The sequence below is a fragment of the Aptenodytes forsteri genome, unplaced genomic scaffold, assembly GCF_000699145.1.
Source record: "Aptenodytes forsteri isolate BGI_AS27 unplaced genomic scaffold, ASM69914v1 Scaffold143, whole genome shotgun sequence".
NCBI classification, from domain to species: domain Eukaryota; kingdom Metazoa; phylum Chordata; class Aves; order Sphenisciformes; family Spheniscidae; genus Aptenodytes; species Aptenodytes forsteri.
Window position 1 is genome coordinate 442,748 of NW_008794951.1, and position 23,610 is coordinate 466,357.

At 40.4% G+C, this 23,610-nt stretch overlaps 1 protein-coding gene across 1 annotated transcript in view; it reads left to right on the forward strand.

The window, feature by feature from the left end:
- The window catches only part of COL4A6 (collagen type IV alpha 6 chain), a 102,010-nt gene that overhangs the window by 61,494 nt on the left and 16,906 nt on the right, over positions 1-23,610 (forward strand). The window contains exons 6-24 of the mRNA XM_009275361.1: positions 954-1,022; positions 2,530-2,565; positions 2,994-3,056; positions 3,709-3,744; positions 3,883-3,924; positions 4,788-4,880; positions 5,927-5,980; positions 7,392-7,451; positions 8,375-8,419; positions 9,664-9,717; positions 11,037-11,106; positions 11,845-11,955; positions 12,787-12,936; positions 14,544-14,648; positions 15,558-15,718; positions 16,705-16,884; positions 17,357-17,540; positions 22,643-22,714; positions 23,134-23,241. Of these exons, the coding sequence (XP_009273636.1) occupies positions 954-1,022; positions 2,530-2,565; positions 2,994-3,056; positions 3,709-3,744; positions 3,883-3,924; positions 4,788-4,880; positions 5,927-5,980; positions 7,392-7,451; positions 8,375-8,419; positions 9,664-9,717; positions 11,037-11,106; positions 11,845-11,955; positions 12,787-12,936; positions 14,544-14,648; positions 15,558-15,718; positions 16,705-16,884; positions 17,357-17,540; positions 22,643-22,714; positions 23,134-23,241 (1,693 nt within the window). The remainder of the gene's footprint in view (positions 1-953; positions 1,023-2,529; positions 2,566-2,993; positions 3,057-3,708; positions 3,745-3,882; positions 3,925-4,787; positions 4,881-5,926; positions 5,981-7,391; positions 7,452-8,374; positions 8,420-9,663; positions 9,718-11,036; positions 11,107-11,844; positions 11,956-12,786; positions 12,937-14,543; positions 14,649-15,557; positions 15,719-16,704; positions 16,885-17,356; positions 17,541-22,642; positions 22,715-23,133; positions 23,242-23,610) is intronic.

The window sequence follows — 23,610 nt, forward strand, 5'->3', positions numbered from 1 at the left end:
TTCTTCCTAATATCTAATCTAAATCTACCCTCTTTCAGTTTAAAACCATTACCCCTCATCCTATCACTACACTCCCTGATAAAGAGTTCCTCCCCATCTTTCCTGTAGGCCCCCTTTAAGTACTGGAAGGTCTCTATAAGGTCTCCCCAGAGCCTTCTCTTCTCTAGGCTAAACAACCCCAACTCTCTCAGTTTGTCCTCGTAGGGGAGGTGCTCCAGCCCCTCGATCATCTTCGTGGCCCTCCTCTGTACCTGCTCCAACAGGTCCGTGTCTTTCTTATGCTGAGGGCTCCAGAGCTGAACACAGTACTCGAGGTGGGGTCTCACCAGAGCAGAGTAGAGGGGCAGAATCCCCTCCCTCGACCTGCTGGCCACGCTGCTTTTGATGCAGTCCAGGATACGGTTGGCTTCCTGGGCTGCGAGCGCACATTGCTGGCTCATGTCCAGCTTTTCATCCACCAGTACCCCCAGGTCCTTCTCAGCAGGGCTGCTCTCAATCCACTCATCACCCAGCCTGAATCCATGTTTGGGATTGCCCCGACCCAGGTGCAGGACCTTGCACTTGGCCTTATTGAACTTCATGAGGTTCGCGTAGGCCCACCTCTCTAGCCTGTAAAGGTCCCTCTGGATGGCGTGATATGAACAGGAGGGTTACACCATGTCAAACAGACTCAAATAGGATCTTAAAAGTTGTTGAAGGCCTAAAATAAAAGGGAAATGTAATATAAATGGGAGAATACCAGAGAAAATGTTTGCAGAACCTTGTTTTTCTAAAGCCGCAGGAAGTCTTAAGTTCTCATAATACCACAGCTTCTTTGACAAAGCTGCAGTGGTACTTTTGCAGTTTACTGGAGCCAGGAGTTTGCCTTGTTCATTACGCTGAATATAAATTCTTTCAAAACTAAATCAATATATTTTCCAGAAATTTATTTTTTACTTTTTTTTTTTAATCAGGGTCGTCCTGGCCCAAAAGGCCTTAAAGGAGAACCTGTTTTCGCTCAAGGCAGTCTTAAAGGAATGAAGGTAAGGCTTGTCATCACATAGGAGAAAATGCAGTACAAGAAACACTTTGATGTCCTACAGGTTGCAGGGCTGATGCCGCAGGTTAGATTGCTCACTATGTTAGACGTGGGTATCCTGGGTATGTCTGAATGCAGAGCTGTGAAAAAGGCCTTACATAAACTTCATTAATGACAACACCGAATACTCTCAGAACTTGGAATTGCTTGGTCTTTGCAGAGATCTGGTTCATCCCATACTGGGATGCTGGGACATTGCTCATCCTGTTACTGTTCAGTGTAGTTGCTGGTCCTTCACTTGTCTCTGGAGAGCTAGCACCATTCGTTTGTGGTGTCAAACTATGGATGTGAGGAATTTCTTGTAAACTTATACTGACTTATATGAGGTAGCATGTGGGTTTTTAGATGCAGATGTAGCAAAGGAGGGGCCCTTCACCTACACTCGGAACTTTTCTGTAACTGACATCTTTGCATGTGCCAGGTCTGTTGAAATAACAGCTCAGGAAACTCACAAGTGCATGTTAAGATTTCTACTGTGAGATCCCTGCTGCCTCCCAGTGTTTTTTATACTGGGAGGTACTAGTAAGTAATCAGTCATATTCTCGGTTTAAATACATGAATATCATATCCCACTCATAGTATTCCATCCTTTGCCACTGTGGTCAGGTTAATACTCTCTCTATTTAATAAGGACCTCGCCCTGAAATGTCTGTATCAAGTCTGTAATTTTATTTCCTGTACAGAAAATACAAACTATGGATAGACAATTTCAGTTTATTTTTCAGAACAGTGAATAGGTTCTTGAATATGCTCACGTAAAAGATTTGGTTCTTTGTTGCCTTGAAACAAACACTCACCAGCTTACCATGGTTTTGATTTTTGCCAGAAGTACTAGGTTTGGAATAAATCTACAAAGGATTCAGTACCTCCTGTGGTACTGAATTCAGCAATATTTAGCAGCCTTATGCTTCATTAAATATTGAAAATACTAAGAAATTTATTCTGTCCTGTAAGGCCCCTCACACTGACTTTGTTGGTCAAAATTAAGAACTTTTCTAAAATTCTACCTGCATTATATACACTCATAAGTTGGTAAAAGTTAAATAGATCTTTCTTTATTTACTTCATTATTTATGGGAAATACAGGTAATTTGATATAATAATGATACGCTTTTACATGATGAAACTTTTCTAATGAAATGAATGTTTTGTAGTGAAAGTTTTTATATTGTCTTTTCCAGTGTTTTTTACAATTAATACAAATTTTCTTTCATGCCACTTTCAGTTCTCTTGTTCCCCATAAATAAAATGGTTGAAATTTATCCAGAGTTTTAGAATCTCTCCATTACACAATTTAAATATGGAAGCACAGGTGTCAAAATATTTTCCCATCTACACTTGATCTAATACTAACTAACAGCAAATATTTCTATTTATACAAAAGTTAACATTCCTTATAGTTTGTTGCAATAACGTAGTGTAATTTTTACTCATGCGTTTATAATTTTTAGGGAGAAAACGGTCTTCCCGGATTGGATGGAATTTCTGTAAGTTACTTAATTTGGGGAATAATGATTTTCAAGAATATTAAGTAGGTAATTTTTCTTGTATTGGTTCTCAAGAACACTTTTCAAATTAGCGGGTCATATATTTACACGTGTGATACCAGTAGTATGAGCAATTCCAGCCTTGGAATGGTGTGAGTGGATCCACATTATGGTAGAGGAAGTCAGATTTTTGCTATTATCTGTTCTGTTTTTCCTTTTTCAAATCAAACTCCTTTCTACCATTGAACTCTGTAACTTTGATTTTCAAAATACATCTAATAATATGAAATGGATTGTTACAGTATTTAAATTGGCATATTTAATTAGGGGATATTACTTAATGTGTCCTGAGACTCACTTTGTCTTTGGTTGGGGTTTGATGGGGTAGGTGCTACACATTCTGTATTTGTCCTATGTTGTTCTTATAGGGCCCAAAAGGTTTTCCAGGTCCAATAGGTTCTGCAGGCCCTATAGGATTACCAGGTTTGCAGGTAAGAGACCTCAACTGTTGAACTTGTTGATAGAACAGTTCAAAATGTTGGCAGTTTTCCCTCCTTGTCTGTACTTGTGTCATGACAATGAGCAGAAGGGTGTGTGCATCTAAAAGGACTGAGCACAGCTGACTTCAAGCATAGAATACTTGAACTTAGATAGTTTAATCTAATCACAAGAGGGAAGGCTCCTCTCTGGAGCAGTGTTCAGAGCAGCAATCATGAATAAGCGCTCCAGCAAAGCCCTAGAGTGCTGTCTACAAACACTACATTATATTATTCTGAGCACTTCTTCGTCTCGGGACTAGAGGGAATATGCTGACCTTTGCATGTTTGGAGCCTTTGTCGTCATGAAATATGCTAAAGAGTTGCTTTTTCAAGATACTACAAGAGAGTTTCCACTGGGCAGAGGTAAAAACAAACTACGTGTTTGTTGCTTTTAAACTGAAGTTTGTTCTTAATTAACCACAGTACCAAAGGGCTATGCTGTCTATTATAGATGTGAAGACTTGAAGATCATGTGTATCAGTTACTTTTGCTTTGGGGGCAAGAGGTGAAAGTTCAGGTACCACTGCAGATCCCAGCATTGCTCCAATTGTGTGCATCCTAATTAAGTCAAAAGAAATAAAGTCTTGATCTTGTTCACATTTAGGGTCCAATGGGTCCCCCTGGGCCACCGGGTCCAAAAGTAAGTACCTACCTTCCCTGTCTTCTTTCTACACCTGATTGTTGGCTTTTTTAACAGTGCTGTGGGCCTAGATGATAGTGATGCTGTTGTTGCTGTTGTTTTATTATTCATTCATCATTGTTTTTTTTTCTCTCCCAGGGTAACATGGGATTAGGCTTTCAAGGAGAGAAAGGAGAAAAGGTAGGTGAAACTTTTCCTGCTATTGAAAAAGCATGAAATAATACTCTAGTGTTCCATCATAGCTTGATCCTCTAGAAAGTGCTAGATTCTAGCATTTTCTTCTTTTCCTTTTTCTTTTCTTCTCTTGGACAGTCCAAATACTAGAGTCTTGCTGGTTCCTTATCTGTTGGTACACAAAAAAAGGATGGGAGCTTTTTCTGGATGAAGAGGGGGAAGGGGAAAATCTCGATTCAGTGTGGTATTTTCATGGTTATCAAGACATAAGGTCCTTAGACATCTTTTGAATCTCTGTCTTTCAGTTTCTTTGGACCCTCACCTCTTGTATTGAATTATTCTACTGACCTCATTCTTTTTGGGTTTCATAATATTCTTTGGGTCAACCGATGTGTAATTTATAGTTTCACTATCCTAAATGGGTGTCCTGCAGTCTGTGTGAGAGTTTACACTGGCAAAATGGGGCTTCTCAAAGTTCTCAATTTGGGACTTGATTCTGCTGCTGTTAAAATCGGTTCTCAGCATTCTACATTTCTAATTGTTTCTTGTCTTCTTTTTTTTCATATTTCTCCCCAAAGTTTTTCTGGAATGTTTTCCTGTTGATTCAAAAGCTGAGCCTTTTTTTTTTTTTCTCCTTGCTGTGTTTTATATCCACAACTCTTCTGAAACAGATTTAATGCATTTTGTTCATCTTCATTTTCAGTCTGATCTTTTGACTTCCGTGACCAAACTCCTGTGCCAGCATTCAGGCACACAGATATTATGTACGTGGGATATAATTAGAGTGGCTTTTTTCTGATTCGCAAGCCATTTTCATAGGAAATCAAACATGTACTGCCTACATTAATAGCTTCCTCTTTTGCCAACAGGGCGATGTAGGGCTGCCTGGCCCTCCAGGTCCCCCACCATCCACTGGAATACTGGAATTCATGGGATTTCCAAAAGGGAAGCAAGGAGAAAAGGTCTGTGAATTCAGTTTACAAACCCTCCCCCTCCCCATGCTCCTTCATTTAAGGCTGAATGAAATTACTGGACAGTGAAGGCTGTTATATTTCCAAATCAAAATCATTTTCTGTACTATTTTAATCTGTCAGATGACTATTGAATAAAAATATTTTTAGCTCAGAGCATTGTGGACTACTGGAGAACACATACCTCTCAGAAGGAGAAATCTGAAAGCTATTTAAAGGTTTTCATCATTAGTCCTAAAAATAAATGAACTGTAGTTTGTTTCTATTTGACCTGTGAAATTGTGTCAACTGAAGCAAAAAACCCAAATACATTTAGAAAAATAAATAAAAAGGTCCAACTCTTTTGGTTTGGCTATGATGCACACTACTCTGAAATAATCAGGTTTCTCTCCTTTACTTTGTTATCCTGGCATTTACTGAGATACATATTTAGCTTATCAGTGTTTTTATAGGAGCTGTATGGATCTTGAGTTAAAGATTCTCTACACGCATGAAATTTAGGCATACTAAATTAATCTGGGACCTATACAGGCTGTTTGGGAGCCCAGTCTGAGCTTGCCTAAGCCCCTGCATAAGTCACGAGAGATATTGTCTTACTTGGTGGAGTTACATTAGCGTGAGGTGAGATTCAAACAAATGCCATTACTTTTGGCTCGCTCTTGAATTTGTAAGCAGGATTGTGAAGACATTATGCTATCTCATCGTGTGTTATTTTGCTGCTTTCCATGTTCCAATTCCCTAGATGATGATATCAAATGCTTCTAGTTTGACTTCTAGCAGTGGAGAGCAGTAGAACAACAGTTCCCAAGGAGTGGTCTTTGAAGCCGTGGGAAGTGGTCACAGACAATCTGTTGCATGCACCGGCACTGTGCTGAGAGACAGTCTGTCTGGCACATGATGACACAAATCAAGTATACTTGCTGACAAACAAATTACAAGGTCTTACTTTAGGAGTCAGGAGCATGATGGGTGGATTGGGGAAAGTCTTCCTTTCACAGGGACAGTGATTTATTGTGTTTACCACTTCCCTTTGTCAGGGTGATCCAGGCCCTCAAGGATTCCCTGGAGACAAAGGATTGCCTGGCGTGCCGGTAAGGACAGAGGAGAGTTTTTAATGTATGCCTAATACGGGTTAGATGGTTCAACACCCTCTGAATAGCTCACAAGGTCTCTGCAGGAGTTTCTAGGCACCAGAGTACTTTGAAAATCTGATTAAAATGTCCACAAGACTTTTTGAAGACTGTAATTGTAATCTGGTCGGTTTTTGTCCTGGAGATACAAAGAAGATAATGCTGTCCTACTAGAGACGTTACAAAGCAGCCATCATTTCAGTGCATGTAATCTGCAGTTTGCAGAGACCTGCAAGTAGACAAACCCTTTACAAGGCCACTTGATGGCAGTGTTTCTTGATGTCCCACAGAGAGGTAGACATACTTACAGAAAAATCCTAATTTTTTTCCTTTAATTATGTGTAAACATATTTTTTGTTATTTTACTTTAAAGTTGTAAAGCACATGCAGATCTTTCTGTCTGTCTATATACATCCAGTTTTAAAATGGGCTGTTTAACATTAGTGCTCATAAACTCAGGGATGTGTAGCAGCATCTCTGTATGAATCAAGAACAACAATTTATCCCTGGATTCCAGAGAGCTATTTCCCAGCTTATAACCTTTTGTAAACACAGGTTATTTTGATAAGTTTAGGGAATAAATATTTTGTGGAACTTCTGACTAATAAGATAAATTGTTTGCCAGTTTCTTCAACGTACAGATGTTCTTAGTAGAAAGACATGCAAGAAAAACCTGTACATGAAGCACAGTTTGTTATTAGCCTTTCTGGACATGTTCCATTATGTCCATGTTTAGCTTTATGCATCACAAGAGGCCCATTGAAGCTGGTGGGGTTGAACATATGTGTGAACTTAACCATAAGATATTTGAAGATTGAAGCCTGAAAATCGCTTAACTACTGTAACTCTTACTAAAATTAAATCCTGGTGTTCTATCTCTGGATTTGATACTTCTTGCTGACTGGGAAAACCACCAAACATTTGCAAATGTTGAGCGTGCAAATGCTAGTTTTGTGTCATTCTTAGCTTTTAGAAATGAAAAAGGGTGCTCTGAGCACTCCCTTGAGCTGCTGCTGTTAAGAAATGAGATTTGAAATCATTTCTAAATGTAGACTACAATACAGAGTAGCAGTGGCAGGACTTTGCTCTTTATAACATGGGGTTACTTGCATTTGCTGCTAAGAGATGTGCCATGGTTTAAATGGATGGAAGTCATGGGGAATGAAGAAGATAATGTACTGCACATACTGCCAAGTCTGGTTGATAGAGGTTTTCTTTCTGGGGCAAAAGAGTCCCAGCCGAAACAGTCAGTTCCCCTTGTCTCTCTGTTGTACTGTTTATATTAATAGATGGGTTTGTGCTCATTTTGTCTTAGGGCTGTGCTATTCAATTTCAAACAGATCACAGATTTAATGTTGACATTTTTCCTCAGGGCTTTGGAGGTGTTGGAGAAAAAGGAGAAAAAGGTGTACCTGGCTTACCGGGTGGCAGGGTAGGTAACTTTACGAAGTCCTTAAATGCCTATTCTCAAACACATGAACTGGCCTTTCATTAACAGAAGTGTTCCCAAAGCATGTAGGAGTCTCAGACATAGGACTGGGTCGCATAGTAGCCAGCGCCGTACAACAACAGAACCAATAGATAGTTCTTATCTCAGTAAAGTCTCAGATTGAAGGTGAGAAGAAAGATGTATACAGACAAGGCAGTCCAAGAAAATCATATGGAAGTATTTAGTGGAGGTCTTGATACTGCAGGGCCTGTGTTTTTCCAGTTTTTTTGAAAGCTTCACAGAAAAGGAAGCTTGCAGGAGGTCCAAATGAAGATAATAAAGAGGCCTCGCAGGGTCTTTAGGGAGCTCTTAACCAGTGCCAGAACCAGCCATGAGAGAACACAGACAGATATTTGGGGAAGAAATGGACAAGCTGGCAAGAGATGTTGGTCTAACTAGTCAATGAATGTGGGAGTTAACGGCATGCTCAGTCACATACCAGCCATAGATTCTTCAAACCACCGTGACCCTGCAGAGACGTGCTTATACACAACAGGAAGATCAAGGCATTCTGTTCTGCGTGTGCAGAATAAATTGTCAAGATAGAAAGTCTTGATCGCATTAAGTTTCATGGCTTTATAATTACAAACTATTAACTTCCTGGTAAGTCGAGACACCATGACTTATTTAACTTGAACCGCTTGAAAGACAATGGCTAAAGAAGAGAAGACTTCTTTTATCAGTTATTTTGCTGAATTCTTTCAATTATGATCGTTAATATTTGGGAGATATGGAAAATCAGTGGTAGCTTCTCCTTTTGAAAGTTTTACCTTTTCATTCTTTGATGCTGATATATTTGGAGCCTGATAAAGTAAGACCAGACTGAGACTGAGCCTCTGAAAGTTATTGGTTTTTTGCTCTTCTAGGGTCTTTTGGGACTGGATGGATCTGACGGGATTCTAGGGAGAAAGGTGAAATTTCTTTTTTTTTTTTTACTGTACTTACAATTACAGAAGCCATCTAACTGCTTAAGATCTACTGAATTCCTTATTTAGTGGCTCCAAGTTCTCTGATGGATGAATGCACCTGCCTTATTAAACTAGTGAGAGCTAACTAGAAAGTCCGCATAAAACTCTAGATCCCTTTAACTGTCTCTCTGGTTATCCCTACATATTCAGAGGACCACCTCCACAGATTGGAAATTGTACATTCCCTCCTGGAACAATCAGCTCTCCCACTTTTCCCCTTTTGGGGATGGAAATGGCCATGTGATCAAGTGGCTGAAAATGTGTTAAAGCACTTCCACTAGCAGATACAGCAGTGGAAGTTGTTCAAGAAAGCAACTTTCAGAAATACAATTTTCATTTTGCAGCCTGGAATTCAGTCACTTTCTTGTATCTTTTGTTTTGTGTATGTCCTTTTCAAGATATACTGAAGGTGATAGTATCTCCAATATAATCTAATTCATATCTATATGTTAAAATTATATGATTAAAACCAAGCCCTTTATGACAAGTTTCTCAACAATACTGTGTATGGGCTATATTGGGGCCTAGAGCTGTTCAAGACTTCAGAATCACAGGCAAGGTTTAAAGTTAAGGTTCACTGCCCCAGAGCTCTTGGAATGTCCCATTTTGTCTGCAGTGGCAGTGGGATTTGCAGTCCATACTGGGCCAGGTTGAATAAGCTACCCAATAGAGAACAGTAGATCACTTCTGTGTAGATTTCCAGTCGCATACCCAGAAGGGGAATTTTGGTGTCCCTGAGAATGCTAACAGGAAATGGATAGCTGGAGAGCTGGATCTCCCAGTGTCACTTTACATGTTTTGGTGCCAATAATTTGTTAGAGGGGGAACAGAGTGAAGGGGAAGGTGTGGGCGACAAGGAAAGTAATGTTCTAGACTCCTCACTCCACAAGCATTTCTACGGTTCTGAGAGAACTCCAAGGTGTCCTCCTGATTTGGACACCCTCATGCCTGCTCACAAGTTCTCACCATCTTTACAGCACAAGGAGGCCTAAAGGAGCTCTGGTATTTTGTGAGTGCTGAGAAGTTGATGCCATCAGTTTTCTCTTTATTTCTTCTGCAAATGTTTGGCAGGACAATGAGTTGGGTTTGTGATTCAAGTCCAGGCACTGCAGATGTCTCAGCTAACAAATAACGCCACTGTCTTATTGTCTCACTGTGTAACAATGTTCCCCTGTGTGACTTTGCAGGGTCATCCAGGTATTCCAGGCTATCCAGGACTGGATGGAGTCGATGGCATGAAGGTAACTTCTCACATGAAAATACTAAAGCATTGCTTTTTTAAAGATATTTGCGTGAATAAATAAGTATCATTGCCCCAGTCAAATCTCTTCTTTACCTCTGTATCACTGTAATTTTCAGTATGTTTCAGTTCCTCATTTACTTTATTGTTAAGGAGAAAAATGAATGGTTGCTGAACTATGAACACTCGGGTATTTTAATACCTTTACAATGTTCATTCGTGTAACTTCATGACTTACAATTGTAGGTGTAGTCTCTCTGGTCTCCCTTATTCTTACACCAATGCCATATTTACTGGACAACTGAGGCAAGATTAGATGTAAGTGGATGTTAAGATAGTTGCCAAAGCTACCTGAAGTCTTAGATCACAGATCTACAAGTATTGACAAGACTGAAAAGGGTATGTTCAATTTCTCGTACTGGAGATAGGCAATGCGTAGCAGACATTTTCTGGGTATCTCACAACTTGGACAGTCAGACCTCCGGAAACTGAGTGGAAAATGGTTGGATAGTAGTTCGCTGTGAAAAACACTTATCTGCCACCAAGATTGGTGTATGGTTGGTAGACGTGTGAAATGCAAGTACTGAAGGGCTTTTTTGTGCGGAGCACATGGAAGAAGTAGTAGTACAGGTTTATGCACAGAGGAGTATTACTGGAAGAAGCAACAAAGTGTGCACTGCCTTGGCTCACTGCGTGGTGTTTATATTATAAATATGATGGCAATTTGGACAACAATCAGATTTTGCACTTGCTGTTTCAAAGAGGATTTGATACTGTGTTAGAGTGAGAGGAAGGAATGATACTGCAGTTTGTCACAACTTGCTTGTTCTACCTCGGTGATTTTATGGAGGAATCCATTTTCCTGGAAGCTCCTATTATTGAAATTCAGGATTCCAAGGCAACAGATAGCTGCAGTGATGAATGCTTTTAAAAATGGGTATGTTCATAGCAGGTCTCTCGCTTTTACCACAAGGTGAACAAATATGATCTACCCGATATTGGTCAATATGCTGATATGATAACTGGTCTCCAGTACACATGGTATATACATGTCCGTGCTTCCTATTGAGGTAACGGGATGCCTTCGGAGGGTAGCTGGATAGTAGCAAACACTTCATCTGAAGCAGCCATGACAGGAAGTAGGTAAGTCAGGACAGCAGATGATTGTGAATAGCAGAACATTCTTCACCAAGACAAAGAATGATGGTTAGTCAGTGAATGACCGCAGACATTGCTATCATAATACAGTCTGTTTCCTGACAAGCAGTCTTCCCCTCCATCACCCATCTGAATGTGGCGTGAATCTGTTTTCTTCTACAGGGTGAATTAGGTGACATCGGTCCCCCAGGCCCTCCCATCATTATTGACAGGGAAGGTGTAGTCATTTCAGGTACACGTTTCTATTCTGTTTTGGAACTCGTCTGAAGCACTTTTTCTGGTCCAACGTTCCTTCTTACTATATTTTACCACTTTTCCACATTGTGTATTGGGTCTAACCCATCCCTTGTTATTTTTCCTTTAATTTCTGTATTGTTGGCATACATGTACGTTTGGTCCCATGTTTATAATTTCAGAGTTTACAATAAACCTTTCATCCCCACATTGCAGAATGATATGTTTCAAGGCAGAATGAAATTTGGTGCCTGGGAGGCTGACTGTGTGTGAGCATGGGGAAGTGCTGCGTGTCTACCCATGTGTCTTTCTTCAGTGTACTAAGGAAAAACGGCTTCCTTGTGTTGCTCAGAAATGGGTACTTTGAATGTCATTCTGCTATTATTTGTCATTCAATGTGGTAAGAATATTATTGAGAAAATGAGCTTAATTAATGCCACAGCTGAATGAGGCCTGGATGGGAACAGTCTCTGAAGCTATAAAAGTGAGGGGACAAATTTTATGATCTCTCCTATTCTTCCTCCTTCACATGCCGTCAAGTTTGCAACAACCTCTAACAGGTCAGGAGGAGTTTTTCCCATTATTGTTAACTTTGACTAACAGGCTTACTGCTAATGGCTTTGCAACCTTTGCTGTCAATGAGATCAGTGGCCACCGGGGTAGTTGACTGAACAGAGTCTTTCAGCAGAAATTCTCATGAGATTTTCCTCCTTGTTTTTCTGTATTTGTCTAATAGGTGCCCCAGGTGACCCTGGAAACCCGGGAATATCTGGTCCTCCAGGAGATGAAGGGATCAGCGGTTTACCAGGCCTTCCAGGAGCTCCAGGGTTTCCAGGCCTGGAGAGAGGTAAAGCAGCTGCTAACAGTGTCCTTACCATGCTGTTTTCTGTGTTTGTTGCTGAGAAGACTGGGTAGTAGATGGTGAAGGTATTGGAGCAAGCCTCTCCCTGCCCCTTCTGCTGGCTGATTTGCAGACTGCTGTATGAGACATAGGAGGCAGGGATGACACCCAGGGAAACCAAGTATGTTGACTTGGATGGGAGCAGAATTAGTCCCACAATGATTACAGCCCAGGTAAGTCTTCAGGTGTGAATATTTGGTGTAGCAGTTTACACAGGAGATTGGTTGTTTGATTTCCATTTCGAATGAGTTGATTGGCAGAACCTTTCCTACATTTTAAATAATAGCAAATGTTTTTGAAAAAATTTTTTTAATGACTTTTCATATTTGCAATAGAGAGCTAACGGGTTGGCTAGATAAACCCGCTGTAGGTGGAAACCATTTGTCCCATCAAAGATCTCACTTGAAAGTTTCTGTTTCACTTGTATGTCATCTGTGAAGTCCTGGGCTGCAATGATCCAGAGACTAGGATCTACTAAAGAAATTATCTCACTCAAAGGAAATCAGAAAATAAATAAACCGCAGTCTTACATAGTTAATTGTCTAACTGATCAGTGGGACTTAAACGCAGTCTGTGAAGTTTTTTGGATGACTGAAGGAGTGTGTAAATGGGAGCCAGTTGGCGGCTCTGATTACTAAGTTTTCCTTTCTGTGCAATTATAAATTGTTCGCTGCTAACATGGTTGCAGTTCAGGGCACAACAGTAATTTTCATAACATTAAAAATACTAGAATGTGTTTGCTGCTGGAGAGCTGCTCATTGTGTCATTGTTGTCTAGATGGAATGGGCCCTGGAGGGTCTCCAGGTATTCCAGGTGCGAAGGGTGAAGTGGGAGAACCAGGAAGAGGAGCGATTGGATTACCAGGCACTCCCGGCAGAGGTGGTTTACCGGGTCTGCCAGGAGCACCAGGGTTGCCTGGTTCACCAGGTATGTATATTTTTAACATCTATTTTTATATTGGATTCAGAGTGAAACAAGACAAATAATAATTTATATATTTATTTCTTTGTCAGTGGGGATTATTCATCTGTAAATTTTAAATGTTTGGTTGACACCTCATTGTGATTGCAACTCACGAGCTTAAGTATACATATCAGCAGCCACCCATCTGAAGTAAGAAAATACAGCTAATTATTGTTAGAGCGGTAGCCTGAGAGACTGAAACACAAGGTTGCGTAGACACAATTTATGACACAGAGGACTTTGACGTTCTAGGCTCGTCTCCTACTGGCTTAGATATAGAATAGACCATGACCTTATGAGCATCTGGGGTAAATGTCTATTCTTGTGAGTAGGTATTTTGGGTACCAGGAGTCAGATAGGATGCCTGAAGAGACACTTTTCAGACCTAAGGAAATAGGATTTTATTTTTACATGTTCATTTGTATGGATGCCCTGTTTGGATTAATTATGCATTGTTTTGTTTTCCTCAGAAATTGAGTATTACATGAAAAGGGCTGATTTTACACAAACCTTGTGTTTTACCATTCTGCCATAAACTGAGGTCAAACAGCCTGTTTTATTTTTGAGAGCCAACCTTTCAAAACAGGGCACACTCCAGTGATGGAGCCAATGAGCATGGTCTGATGAAATGATTTTCTGTGGAGAATAAATAAGTGCTCTCTTATCAATAACTGTTTGTTAGTCAAATCCGGCTCGTTTTTCTGCAGAGTCTGTAAAGCTCTTGTAGCTGTTTTTAGCTGATGGTTGCAGTTTGTTTCCATGGAACATCAGACGGGTGCTGGTCAGCACTCCGTCTTACTGTTGTCATTGAGGGGAAGGGTTTTCAGACACAGTAGTTTTAGATTATGTTAGATCACTTTCCACTGCTGTTTCTGTCAGCTAATGTTTCATTCTATTCAGCATATAAAGAGATGTAGAAAATAATCCTGCAGTTATAAAGTGAGGGACAGGGCAAGTCCCCTGAACCTTTTTGCTGTTCAGTCTCTTTCCTGAGCTGCAGCATCTTAATGAGAAGTTGAGGAGCTCTGCAGAAGGCAGGTAGCCCTGGAGATGACTCTGCCATGCCAGCAGCAGCAGAGACACCGCTTATATATGATAGCTTCTGTCCAACAAAAAGGGCAATAGCCAGTCATCGCAATCACCAATACATTGATTTGACCCTTCAACTTCTATCCATATGAGTCTCAGCTTCTCCCAGAGCTGTAAAGGCACATCTGCCATGAACGAAGTCATTTGCCCTTCTTTAAACAACCTGTTCACAGTTTGGTTAGTTCTTCGGCCAACTGTTAAGTCTTTGAAAAAAGTGTAATGGTAGAACAGTAGAGGAATGAAACTCTGTTGCATCCACATTGTGAGAGCTTTTGCTTTTCTGTATGAGAAGCTAGAAGCAAACATATGGCAGAGGAGTGCAGCCTGTGATACCAACCAAGTTCTATCTCCTTGTGTAACTTCCACAGTTGCAGTTTGATCCAGTGCCATTTCTGTCAGTTGCATAACTGACATTGTAAGTAATTAATGAGCTGGAAATCTAGCCTTCTCATGGCTTTTGCTTGCCTTCTTTCTGCATATAGGCCCTTCATTCCCCCCAGACACGATCCTGGATGGAAGGACTGGGGCCCCAGGGGAGCCTGGACAAAGAGGGCTGCCAGGAGCTTTGGGTCCAAAGGGGTACAAAGGTAATTGACTCCTGTTTTGGGAGAGCCTTTTAGCAGTCATTGGGCCTCAGAAAGATATTTACACATGGTAATATCCTAAGGTATGGGGTGGAAGTGTCTTTACAACAAATCACAGGAGGTTGAGATGGATTAAAGGAGCCAACAGCCTTTACAATTTAGAGGGAGTTGTGCCCAGCACTGCCAGCAAAATCCTATTTCCTACTTCCTACTCTGCTCAGGCAAATAAGCAGATAAACATCTCATACCCAGAAAATTAGCTAAGTAAGTTATACTTTAAAGCCATAAGATGTAGTGAGAGTTAGAAATAAAATCTTGTTCACTGCTTTTTGCAATATAGACTGGAAAGGACAGAGAAACTTAATTTTATTCTCCTCTGTGCTAAAAATGATGAGGATTTGGGTCTTAGTTTGTGACAGAACCAGTGGCAAAAGCCATGATGACGCAGACATCACTGTGCTTTGTGGTTGTTTGGATCCATGGCCAGTTATGATTCTGGGAAATATAAAGATATCCAGCTGAGGGTCATTGTAACATACTGTGAGTGGGAGTATGGACTTGCTTTCTCTGACATATAACTATCTCTTTAAAAAAACACAAGACTTCTGTCCTAAAACTCTCCTAAAACCATCTGTATAGGAGAGTCTAAATGTTTGGGAAGAGTTCAAGAAGTGCTGACGTTCATCTGCACATGGTAATTTGGTGATGGGCATTGCACAGAAATTAACCTGGACAGAACCTGAGCTCCGCTTGCTTGACATTCACATCACCTGAGCATAGTAGGCACAAAATCAAATCATATGAGAATGGCTTTGTCCTAATTTAATCAAATACTGCTTTTTGAGTTCTTGCAACTGAAAAGGGTCTTTATCCAAATGAAACTGAGTTTGGAGTGTTGACTGTATTTTCCAGGAGAGGCAGGTGATTGTGCTTGTGATGGAGGAGTTACAAGAGCTGGTCTAAAAGGCATCTCAGGTCCACCAGGTCCATCGGGAAGCCCTGGTGTGCCTGGGGTTAAGGGCATTGGTGGAGACCCAGGCACTGTGGGCGCACCAGGACTGCGAGGCCCTCCGGTAAGGCAGGAAGAGTTTATATTGGTTGTCATGAATTAAAGGAGAAAAAAGTGCTCATGTGCAATTGCTGGTGCTGATTGTAGTGAAAGCAGAACACATTTTTTTTGCATAATTTCTTCTACTTGTTTGGATTTAAAAAAAAAAAAAAAAGCAACCCAGAAACTGATCTGTGAAAAGAAGCTGAAAGTAGAGAAATTATCACCTATAAAAAATGGGAGAAGAAATGGTTCTTAAGTTCTGAGAACTGCACGTTTAGCAGTTGAGAGAAAAACAGTAACAATTATACATCCCAGGGCTTCTTGGCCGTAGGCATACATGGATTAGACCCAGGGTTCTTCCTAAGTGAGGGCTGGCTGGGGAAGCAGATATGCAGATATACATCTGCACCAAGACCTGAAAAATCGAATGGTGAGATCTTTCCACATCATTGCTCATAGCTGTAAAAACTGTGTGCCTTAGATGCAGTCTCCTCCTCAGCTGCTGTATGCTAAATACATTAGTGAGAGTGTTTTTTTATGAAAGAGCAACGGTAACAAACAGGATTTTCCAAAGCGCAGAGCATTGCTCATTGGCAGTATTTACTTTTGAAAATTGTAGTCCATAAAGACACCAGTCTTTTTTCTTCAGAGTATGTTTATCAGTGTCAGTAAATGCAGCACACCAAGTAATAGGGAAGAAGATTCAATACTTGGGCCCCGTTATATCATGAGTGGTGTAATGTTCCCAGATGCCATCCAAGATTGCTGTCTCTATAGTGCTATATACCAGGGTTTGGCTTGCCACTGTAAAGCTGTAGTGACTTGATTGAAACATTTGGAAATAATGAAACCTCCTCTTTTTTATTTTTTTTAGTGTAATGTATACAATAGGAAACCCTTTGGTGATTCTAGCTCCAGTCATTGTGTCCTGTCCTCATATGACATTTTTAAGAAGCAAAACCTTTTCTATCCGTGTTCATATTCCTGTTTTTTTCTTTTGGTCTGTAGGCTTCAGCTGGTCAGCAAGGTCTTCCAGGCCTTAAGGGAGAAAAAGGGGATTCATCCTACGCAACAGGCAGAGGTGCTCGTGGGGACCGTGGTGCCACAGCACCCAGAGGACCTTCAGGCATCCCGGGAACCCCTGGCAGGGATGGACTTCCAGGCTTGCCAGGCCCACCAGGCCCTCCAGTAAGTTCAGATTGATTTAGCAGCAGTGCTTCAGAATTGGAATAAGGAGCAGAGACAATAGAAAGGCCTGGTTTACTAGTCCTGATTAGCCCTGTGGTAAGTCTCCAAATACATAAAAAGCTCACAGTCCCTGAACACAAATTTGACTTGGTCAGGATTAATAATTGGCACTCATTATGCCTCTGGCTACCCAGTCAAAAGATAAACTTCCAGTAGTGGGGTAGAGCCTAATGCTGTTTTATGTTGTGTCCTAAAAGATAAAAGACACTGTAGGCATAATTATGAGTCAAATCTTGGAATAGAAAAATCACACCAGAATCTTTGAAATAATGATGGATAATTTACAGTGGTTTCCATGTACCTTCCTAGGCCCATCTGAACCTTGCACAGAGCTGACCAAACTTATGCATTTGTTAAAATTATAGTGGTGTATATTCTTTGATTTTCAGCTGTAATTCTTTGCTGTGTACAGGGTGATGGTGGGCTAGGTTTCCCAGGTGAAAAAGGACTGCCAGGATTACCTGGCTCCAAGGGCCATCGTGGAGAAACTGGTTCTCCTGGCGTTGGATATCCAGGTCCTAGTGGAGTTCGTGGGCCATCAGGTGACCCAGGAATGGATGGGTTTCCAGGACAAGCAGGTCTTCCAGGCCCTCCAGGTAGGTGTTGCTGGGTCTGCTCTTATTTTGAAAAGGTGCAAAGCTGCTACAAGTCAAATGGCACTCAACTTACTGCTGTGCTTGTAGCCAGGCCAGAAGATTGCATTAGATTAAAGATTGCTCTTTAAATTAATTGAAACTGGTTTGTGGGCTCACCAGGCCTTACACAGCAGTCACAGCTTTCTCAAGCTGTCATGCTCAGGAGGACACAGATAATAAGCAACAAATACTCAAACAGTACTCAAATAGTAAGAGTGGGATGGAGCTACTCACTGACTACTGCTGGAGAACCCTTTTACACCAAAGGTAGTTAGGAAGATTGATAAAAAGAGGTTTTTAAAAAGCGCAGCCTCCTTCATTGTCCAGGTAAAAATAATAGCTCACTGGTATTGGAGACTTATGAATCAGTTTTCAGAACTATTACTGTTATTGAAATAAGAAGAGTTCCAGATATTTTTTAAAAGAAGAAACTGTAGTACATTGTATGTACAAACAGCCGTTGGTGAATAAGACATTGTCATGACAGTCAGGTAGGGAGTTCAATTATGATTGGTGCAACCAGCTCTGGGCTGTTTGCTTCCTGAGGTACTACAGTTTGGCTCAGCTGGTATGTCATTATACGTACCTAAAGCGTACCATAATGACAAGTAATAAAGTCAGTAAATACAGGTTTGATAATGTTTCGTGTATGATGTTTTATGTTCATTCTCAGAGTTCCAAGTGAGTTACGTGGAAAGTCATATGTCTAAACTTTTATGGAAAATGTTTTCATAACAAAATGACTACAGAGAGCTAGTCCCAATGTCTTGATTCCATGTCAGCCATTTAAATATAATTTAAGATAAACAGTATTTTTTCTTTGCCGCTGCTGATTTTCAGTGTATCTTCCATTCTGTGTATGCTTAGGCTTCTAGGTTTGTAATTCTGTCAGTATCAATAATGCAAAATCAATAATACATTTGCAGGCATAATATTGTTGCATAGGTTTCTGAACTGATAAACTGATGTTCTGAGTTCAAAAACCTTGGCGGTAAGACCACTGCAGTATGAGGAGTTGGCAGAGGAATCTTAAACCCAGGGGGAGGTGAGAGATAGGCCAGAATAGCACTGGGAAGGTTGCACGGACATGCTGGGTGGCATGTTACCTCACATCAGTGTCATGCTGGGTTGTTGTTATGGGGTGAGGAGACAGCTAGCTTAATGTCCCCCTGGAACAGTCTGCATAAGCTTTTTTTCCAATTCAAGTCACATGCTAAATGCTAAAAGCTTTACTAATTCATAGCTATGAATGCTTACATCTTTGTTTGGTAAATTGTCTCTTACAAAATCCACTAAATTAAAATTGCATTGTAAGATAAGTAAAAGTAAAATGCTCTGTACATGATGTGAACTCTAGATATTCTGTGGAGCACATCAGAAGCCAGCTTATTATGAACGCTACATCAAAGCTTTGCTAACAATGAATGGTCCTTTGTAGAAAAGTATCTATAGTCAAAATATGTGGGAAAGTGTGAATAAGTCATTAGCCAGTTCAGTTTGCACCTCCATAGAGATGTGTAAGAAGACTTGTGAATGCATCATTCCCTCCATACTAGGAAATAATTTACATACATTAGAAAACACTTTGATATAGTAAGTTTCATCTAATATTAAAGAAATGTGTGTGGGTGGAAGAAATAGTCATTTCTTGTACTGCCCAGACTGAAAGGTCTTATCGTGAAAATGAGGAAAGACATTTAAAAAGAGACTGTGACCTACTGAAATTACAACGTCAAAGGCAGCACTGAGGAATTTTGCTCAAGTTCATGCCACGTGCAGTAAAACAGGGTGAAACAGTCTTGCTTTGGAAAAGTCTAACTCAGTATTTTATAAAAAGCTAGACTGATTTTACCTGGTATTATGCAATTACTCAAAAATGTTGGAACTGCCCATGTTTCGCTTTTTGCCTGACATGATGGTTTCATAATTGTTTAATTTCCTTGATACTGGGATATTATTCTATAAAATATGATAATGTAGGGTATTGAGTAGCTGGAGAACACTGTTTTGCTTATATAATTTTTACACTAAGCCTTGCTTACATCATTTTGCAAAACACACAAACAGTCCTATTTGCATTTCAGTTATCCTCACATGAAATATCCATTGTTCAAGTATTCTACTGCTGGCTAATAATGTAAAATACAGAATATGCTGTTGTACAGAGTTGTTTTTGGAAAACTCTCATAAGACAGTCCTTAAAGCCATGTGATGTGAATGCAACAGTATTAATTAAACTTCCCTTTCCATGCCAGTTGCTGCCCCGAATGCTCGCTTTTTGAAAAATGTCATTCTTTATTGTGCTGTGTCTGAGGAGGAAATGTCTCAGAGATGGACCTCAACTTCTTATTTTATCAAGCATTCAGTGTCAGGCTCACATAGGATTGCAGAAGACCAGAACTGGACTTTTTATTTTGTGTCCCTACCATTTAACTTCTACTTTATCAAAAGAATGCCCTGTCAAAGTGTACCCACGTTCAGGCAGCAATGTGTGTGTTACATCTTGCAATCATGGTATTAGGTGCCCATAACGGTTTGAAGCATAAATTGGATCATGGGTATTTTAGTTTTGAACCTCTGTTCTTAAAGCTAGTGCTGACTATAAAGACGAATTGCTGTCACAGATGAAAATAGAGCACTCTTTGTCTGTGTAAGAATGGAAGTGTTATTGCAACTCTGTGTAGATATGTTATCATGAGTATAGTCATTTTTAAATGAATTTTGCTGTCAGTGAATGCCTTACATCAAGATAAAAGCAGTGAATTGAGAACTGACCTTTGGTTCTCTCACATCAAAGTAGAAAATGTTCTGATGTTTCCTTCAGAATTTGCATAGCATCTCAATATGTGAGGAGATTAGACACCCTGGGGGTTGCGTTCCCTCTTGTTCCCTGCTACATCCCACTTTCCACATGAGCCTTGCTTGTTTCTTTATACTAGAGCTGATACCTGTTGGCAGCCCCCGACTAGCTAGAATTTGAGATTAGGATTGTTCTTTCTTCTCACAAGTCTGAATAATGAAATCAGTCACACAAGTCAGAACAACGAAATCATGAAAATTAGGGTTGAGGGTGGAATGAAGGGGGGTAGAAGTGGGAGGTCAAACCAGAATCACTCTCTGTCATTTGGGACCGTGAGAGAGGGATGCTCAAATCTGCCTACCCTGACTGGGTTTGGGGCTGGACCCAAAACTGAAAGCTTAACTTTCTGTCTCTGGTTGGACATAGGCATCGAAGTCAGAAGATTTTCACACAGCCTTTTGGGGACTGAGTTGGAATCTATTGAGAAGAACACAAGAAGAATGTCATTGAACCAGTTCTTAGCACTGTTTCAACCAGAAAATTCGCAGGAATCTTTACAGCCTTTGCACCAGAAAAGACATATTGGGTTACTTTATGAGGTTTTGTCCTGGCCTATGTCATTTTGAGACCCCTATTCCCACTGTCAATGTCGGAAGCAAAGAGCCATATTTATTATCCATACAGAAGTCCACTGATTTGATTGGATTTATCCAGGAAATAGTTTGACTCAGGTCTTTTGTTAATAAAATTTGTTAGTCATCTGAAAATGTTAATCTTTTCTGAAAAGTGTTTAACTCGTGTTGCTGTGCTGGAAGAAATACTTCCAGTGTTGCCTGATTTAGACCAGATTACCTCCTCAGGACCAAAAGCAGTCACAATTCGGAGTGCTCTTGGATGGCTGATGAATAAATTTGGCTTGTCAGTCTGGGAACGGAGCTTGAATCCTGCAAAGAGAGTTGTAAGGAAATGAGAAACAATGTATCTGTGATACCTGATTGTCTCATCCTTAATTGGCCTTGTAGTTGATGCCAGATTTAAATCAGCAAATATTGGGCAACAGTGCAGTTAGGCAGCTGTTTCTCTGTGCATATAAAAGTGTTCAGAGTAATGAAAAAAACCACCTCTCTTCCCCAAATTTGCTTTAGTAGTCATCTTTTGTATGTAATCTCTCTGACTAAATAGCTTTTAAAGTCCTGTCCTTTAGATTTTCATTTTTAGAAAGTGTATCTATGATAGTTAAAGGCTAAGCCACCTGTTACAGCATAGGAGCTAATTCTATAGTTCTAGCACAGACTCCTTTTAAAATAACTGGAAGCATTTCTGGAGTTGGAAAGTCTTGAATTAGTTTTTGTGATAATAATTTCCCTGACTGTGTCAATGTGACTTCAAATTGTCAGTGACCTACAAGGAGGAATGTTGGAAGTGTTTGAGATCTTTCAGGTAAATCTGATGTGCTAGCAACTCTAATAATGCCACATAAATTTCATCCCACTGAAGAGGGATTGCTAGTACAAACAGAGCCTTTTTTTGAGAGGTGGAAGTCAGTCAAAGAGCTTTGCAATTGCTGAGTCTTGTTCGCTGCTAATAAACTTTTAAGCCATGTGGCTATTTCTTAGTCTGACAGACTGTAGAAGAAGCAGTTGGAGAGTAAGGCTGAAATAAAAAATCCTTGCTATTCCTCCCTCCATGCATGCATCTCTCTGGCCTAAACTCTTGGGTGACAGATTTTTTTAAACATCTGTCAATATTCCCTAGATACGTATTTTATCTTACATGTGCACATTTATTTTAGAATTTCACACTGTAGCGTACTGTTTTTATACAGCTTAGAAACATCCTCAATTTTTAAAAGTTAGGAACACCTGTCAGCTGCCACTGACTTTGAAAGCTCTCAGCCTGGACGTGAAGCGCTCTGAGTCACAGACTGCCTTTTCGATGCCTGTTGCATAGCCTCTACCACAGGGAGGACCAGTTGCTGAGTGGAAGCCATGGATATCATGCTACAAGTAGTCCACAGCAGTAGCTGCTACCTTTTACTGGTCATGCAGTAAGTCAGTAGTAGGGATGAGATTAGACCATTGCTAGGCTCCAAATGCCTTTTCTTTAACATGATATATTTGAGATGTCAGCAGTTTGATGTGTGTAAGTTCACTCACAGCCACTTATGATATGTCCTGTAAAAAACATCTGGATACTAAATGTTCCTCTTCTGACCGTCTCTCTGAAAGGGGCTGTGTGCAACCTCAGTGTTTCTTTGTTTTAGGTATCACCTTGCCCTGCATAGTTCCTGGAGCATATGGGCCCCCAGGGATTCCCGGCTTTCCAGGACTGCCAGGTAGGGAGACAAGCTGATTGTAATGCACTGGCTGACTACCAAGAAGTACTTACTGCTCAAGGAAGATAATACCTGCTAATTAATCTCCTCTGAGTGATAGTTATTCCAGAGAGTTAACTGGCAGAACAATGCTCTTTTTTTTCCCAAAGAGACTAGGCTTAAATCTTAAGGAGGATCATAATGACTGCACCATTTTTTCCCTTTCAAGTAGCCTCTGAACACAAACCCTCTCCTTCTGTGTTTATGTAGCTGATGAAACAGCCATAGCTTTGAGACTTTATTTAGCTTAAATTGTGTATCCAGCAAGTGTTTTCAGCACCAGCTTTGCAGAAAAGATCTGATCCTGTTTTCTCGTGCTGTGTTTTTGTCTTCCACTATTCATTCATTGATATTGTTTATTAATATATTTTTACCCTTAGGTCCCAAAGGCAGCAAAGGCTTTCCCGGCATTCCAGGCCAACCTGGATTACATGGGTCAAAAGGACAGCCAGGGTCTCCAGGAATAATAGGCTTGCAAGGGGAACCTGGTAAGAGGGAATTTACTGGAGTTCTTTTTATTGTCTGATTAATGTGTACAATATTTTATCAAAAGAGTTGTCCAACCTTCTAGGCCACTTTTCTGCCTGGTACATTCATAATGCCCCATTGAGAGCCCCATTGTGCTCCTTCCAAATTCAATCTCTGCAAGCAAATGGTTGCAGCTTGGAAGAAAACAAAAGAAGTGTTCAAGATACTTGTTACCTGCCTATAATATTATATCGCTGCTGGAAGAAAAGAGGACAACCAACACAATTTGCTTCTCCAGAGACCGTCGTCATGTGCTTTGTTACAGTTTAGGTTAACTACAAGTTTATTGTGACACTTGTTTTAAGCCATGTGGTACTCTGGTAAAGGCA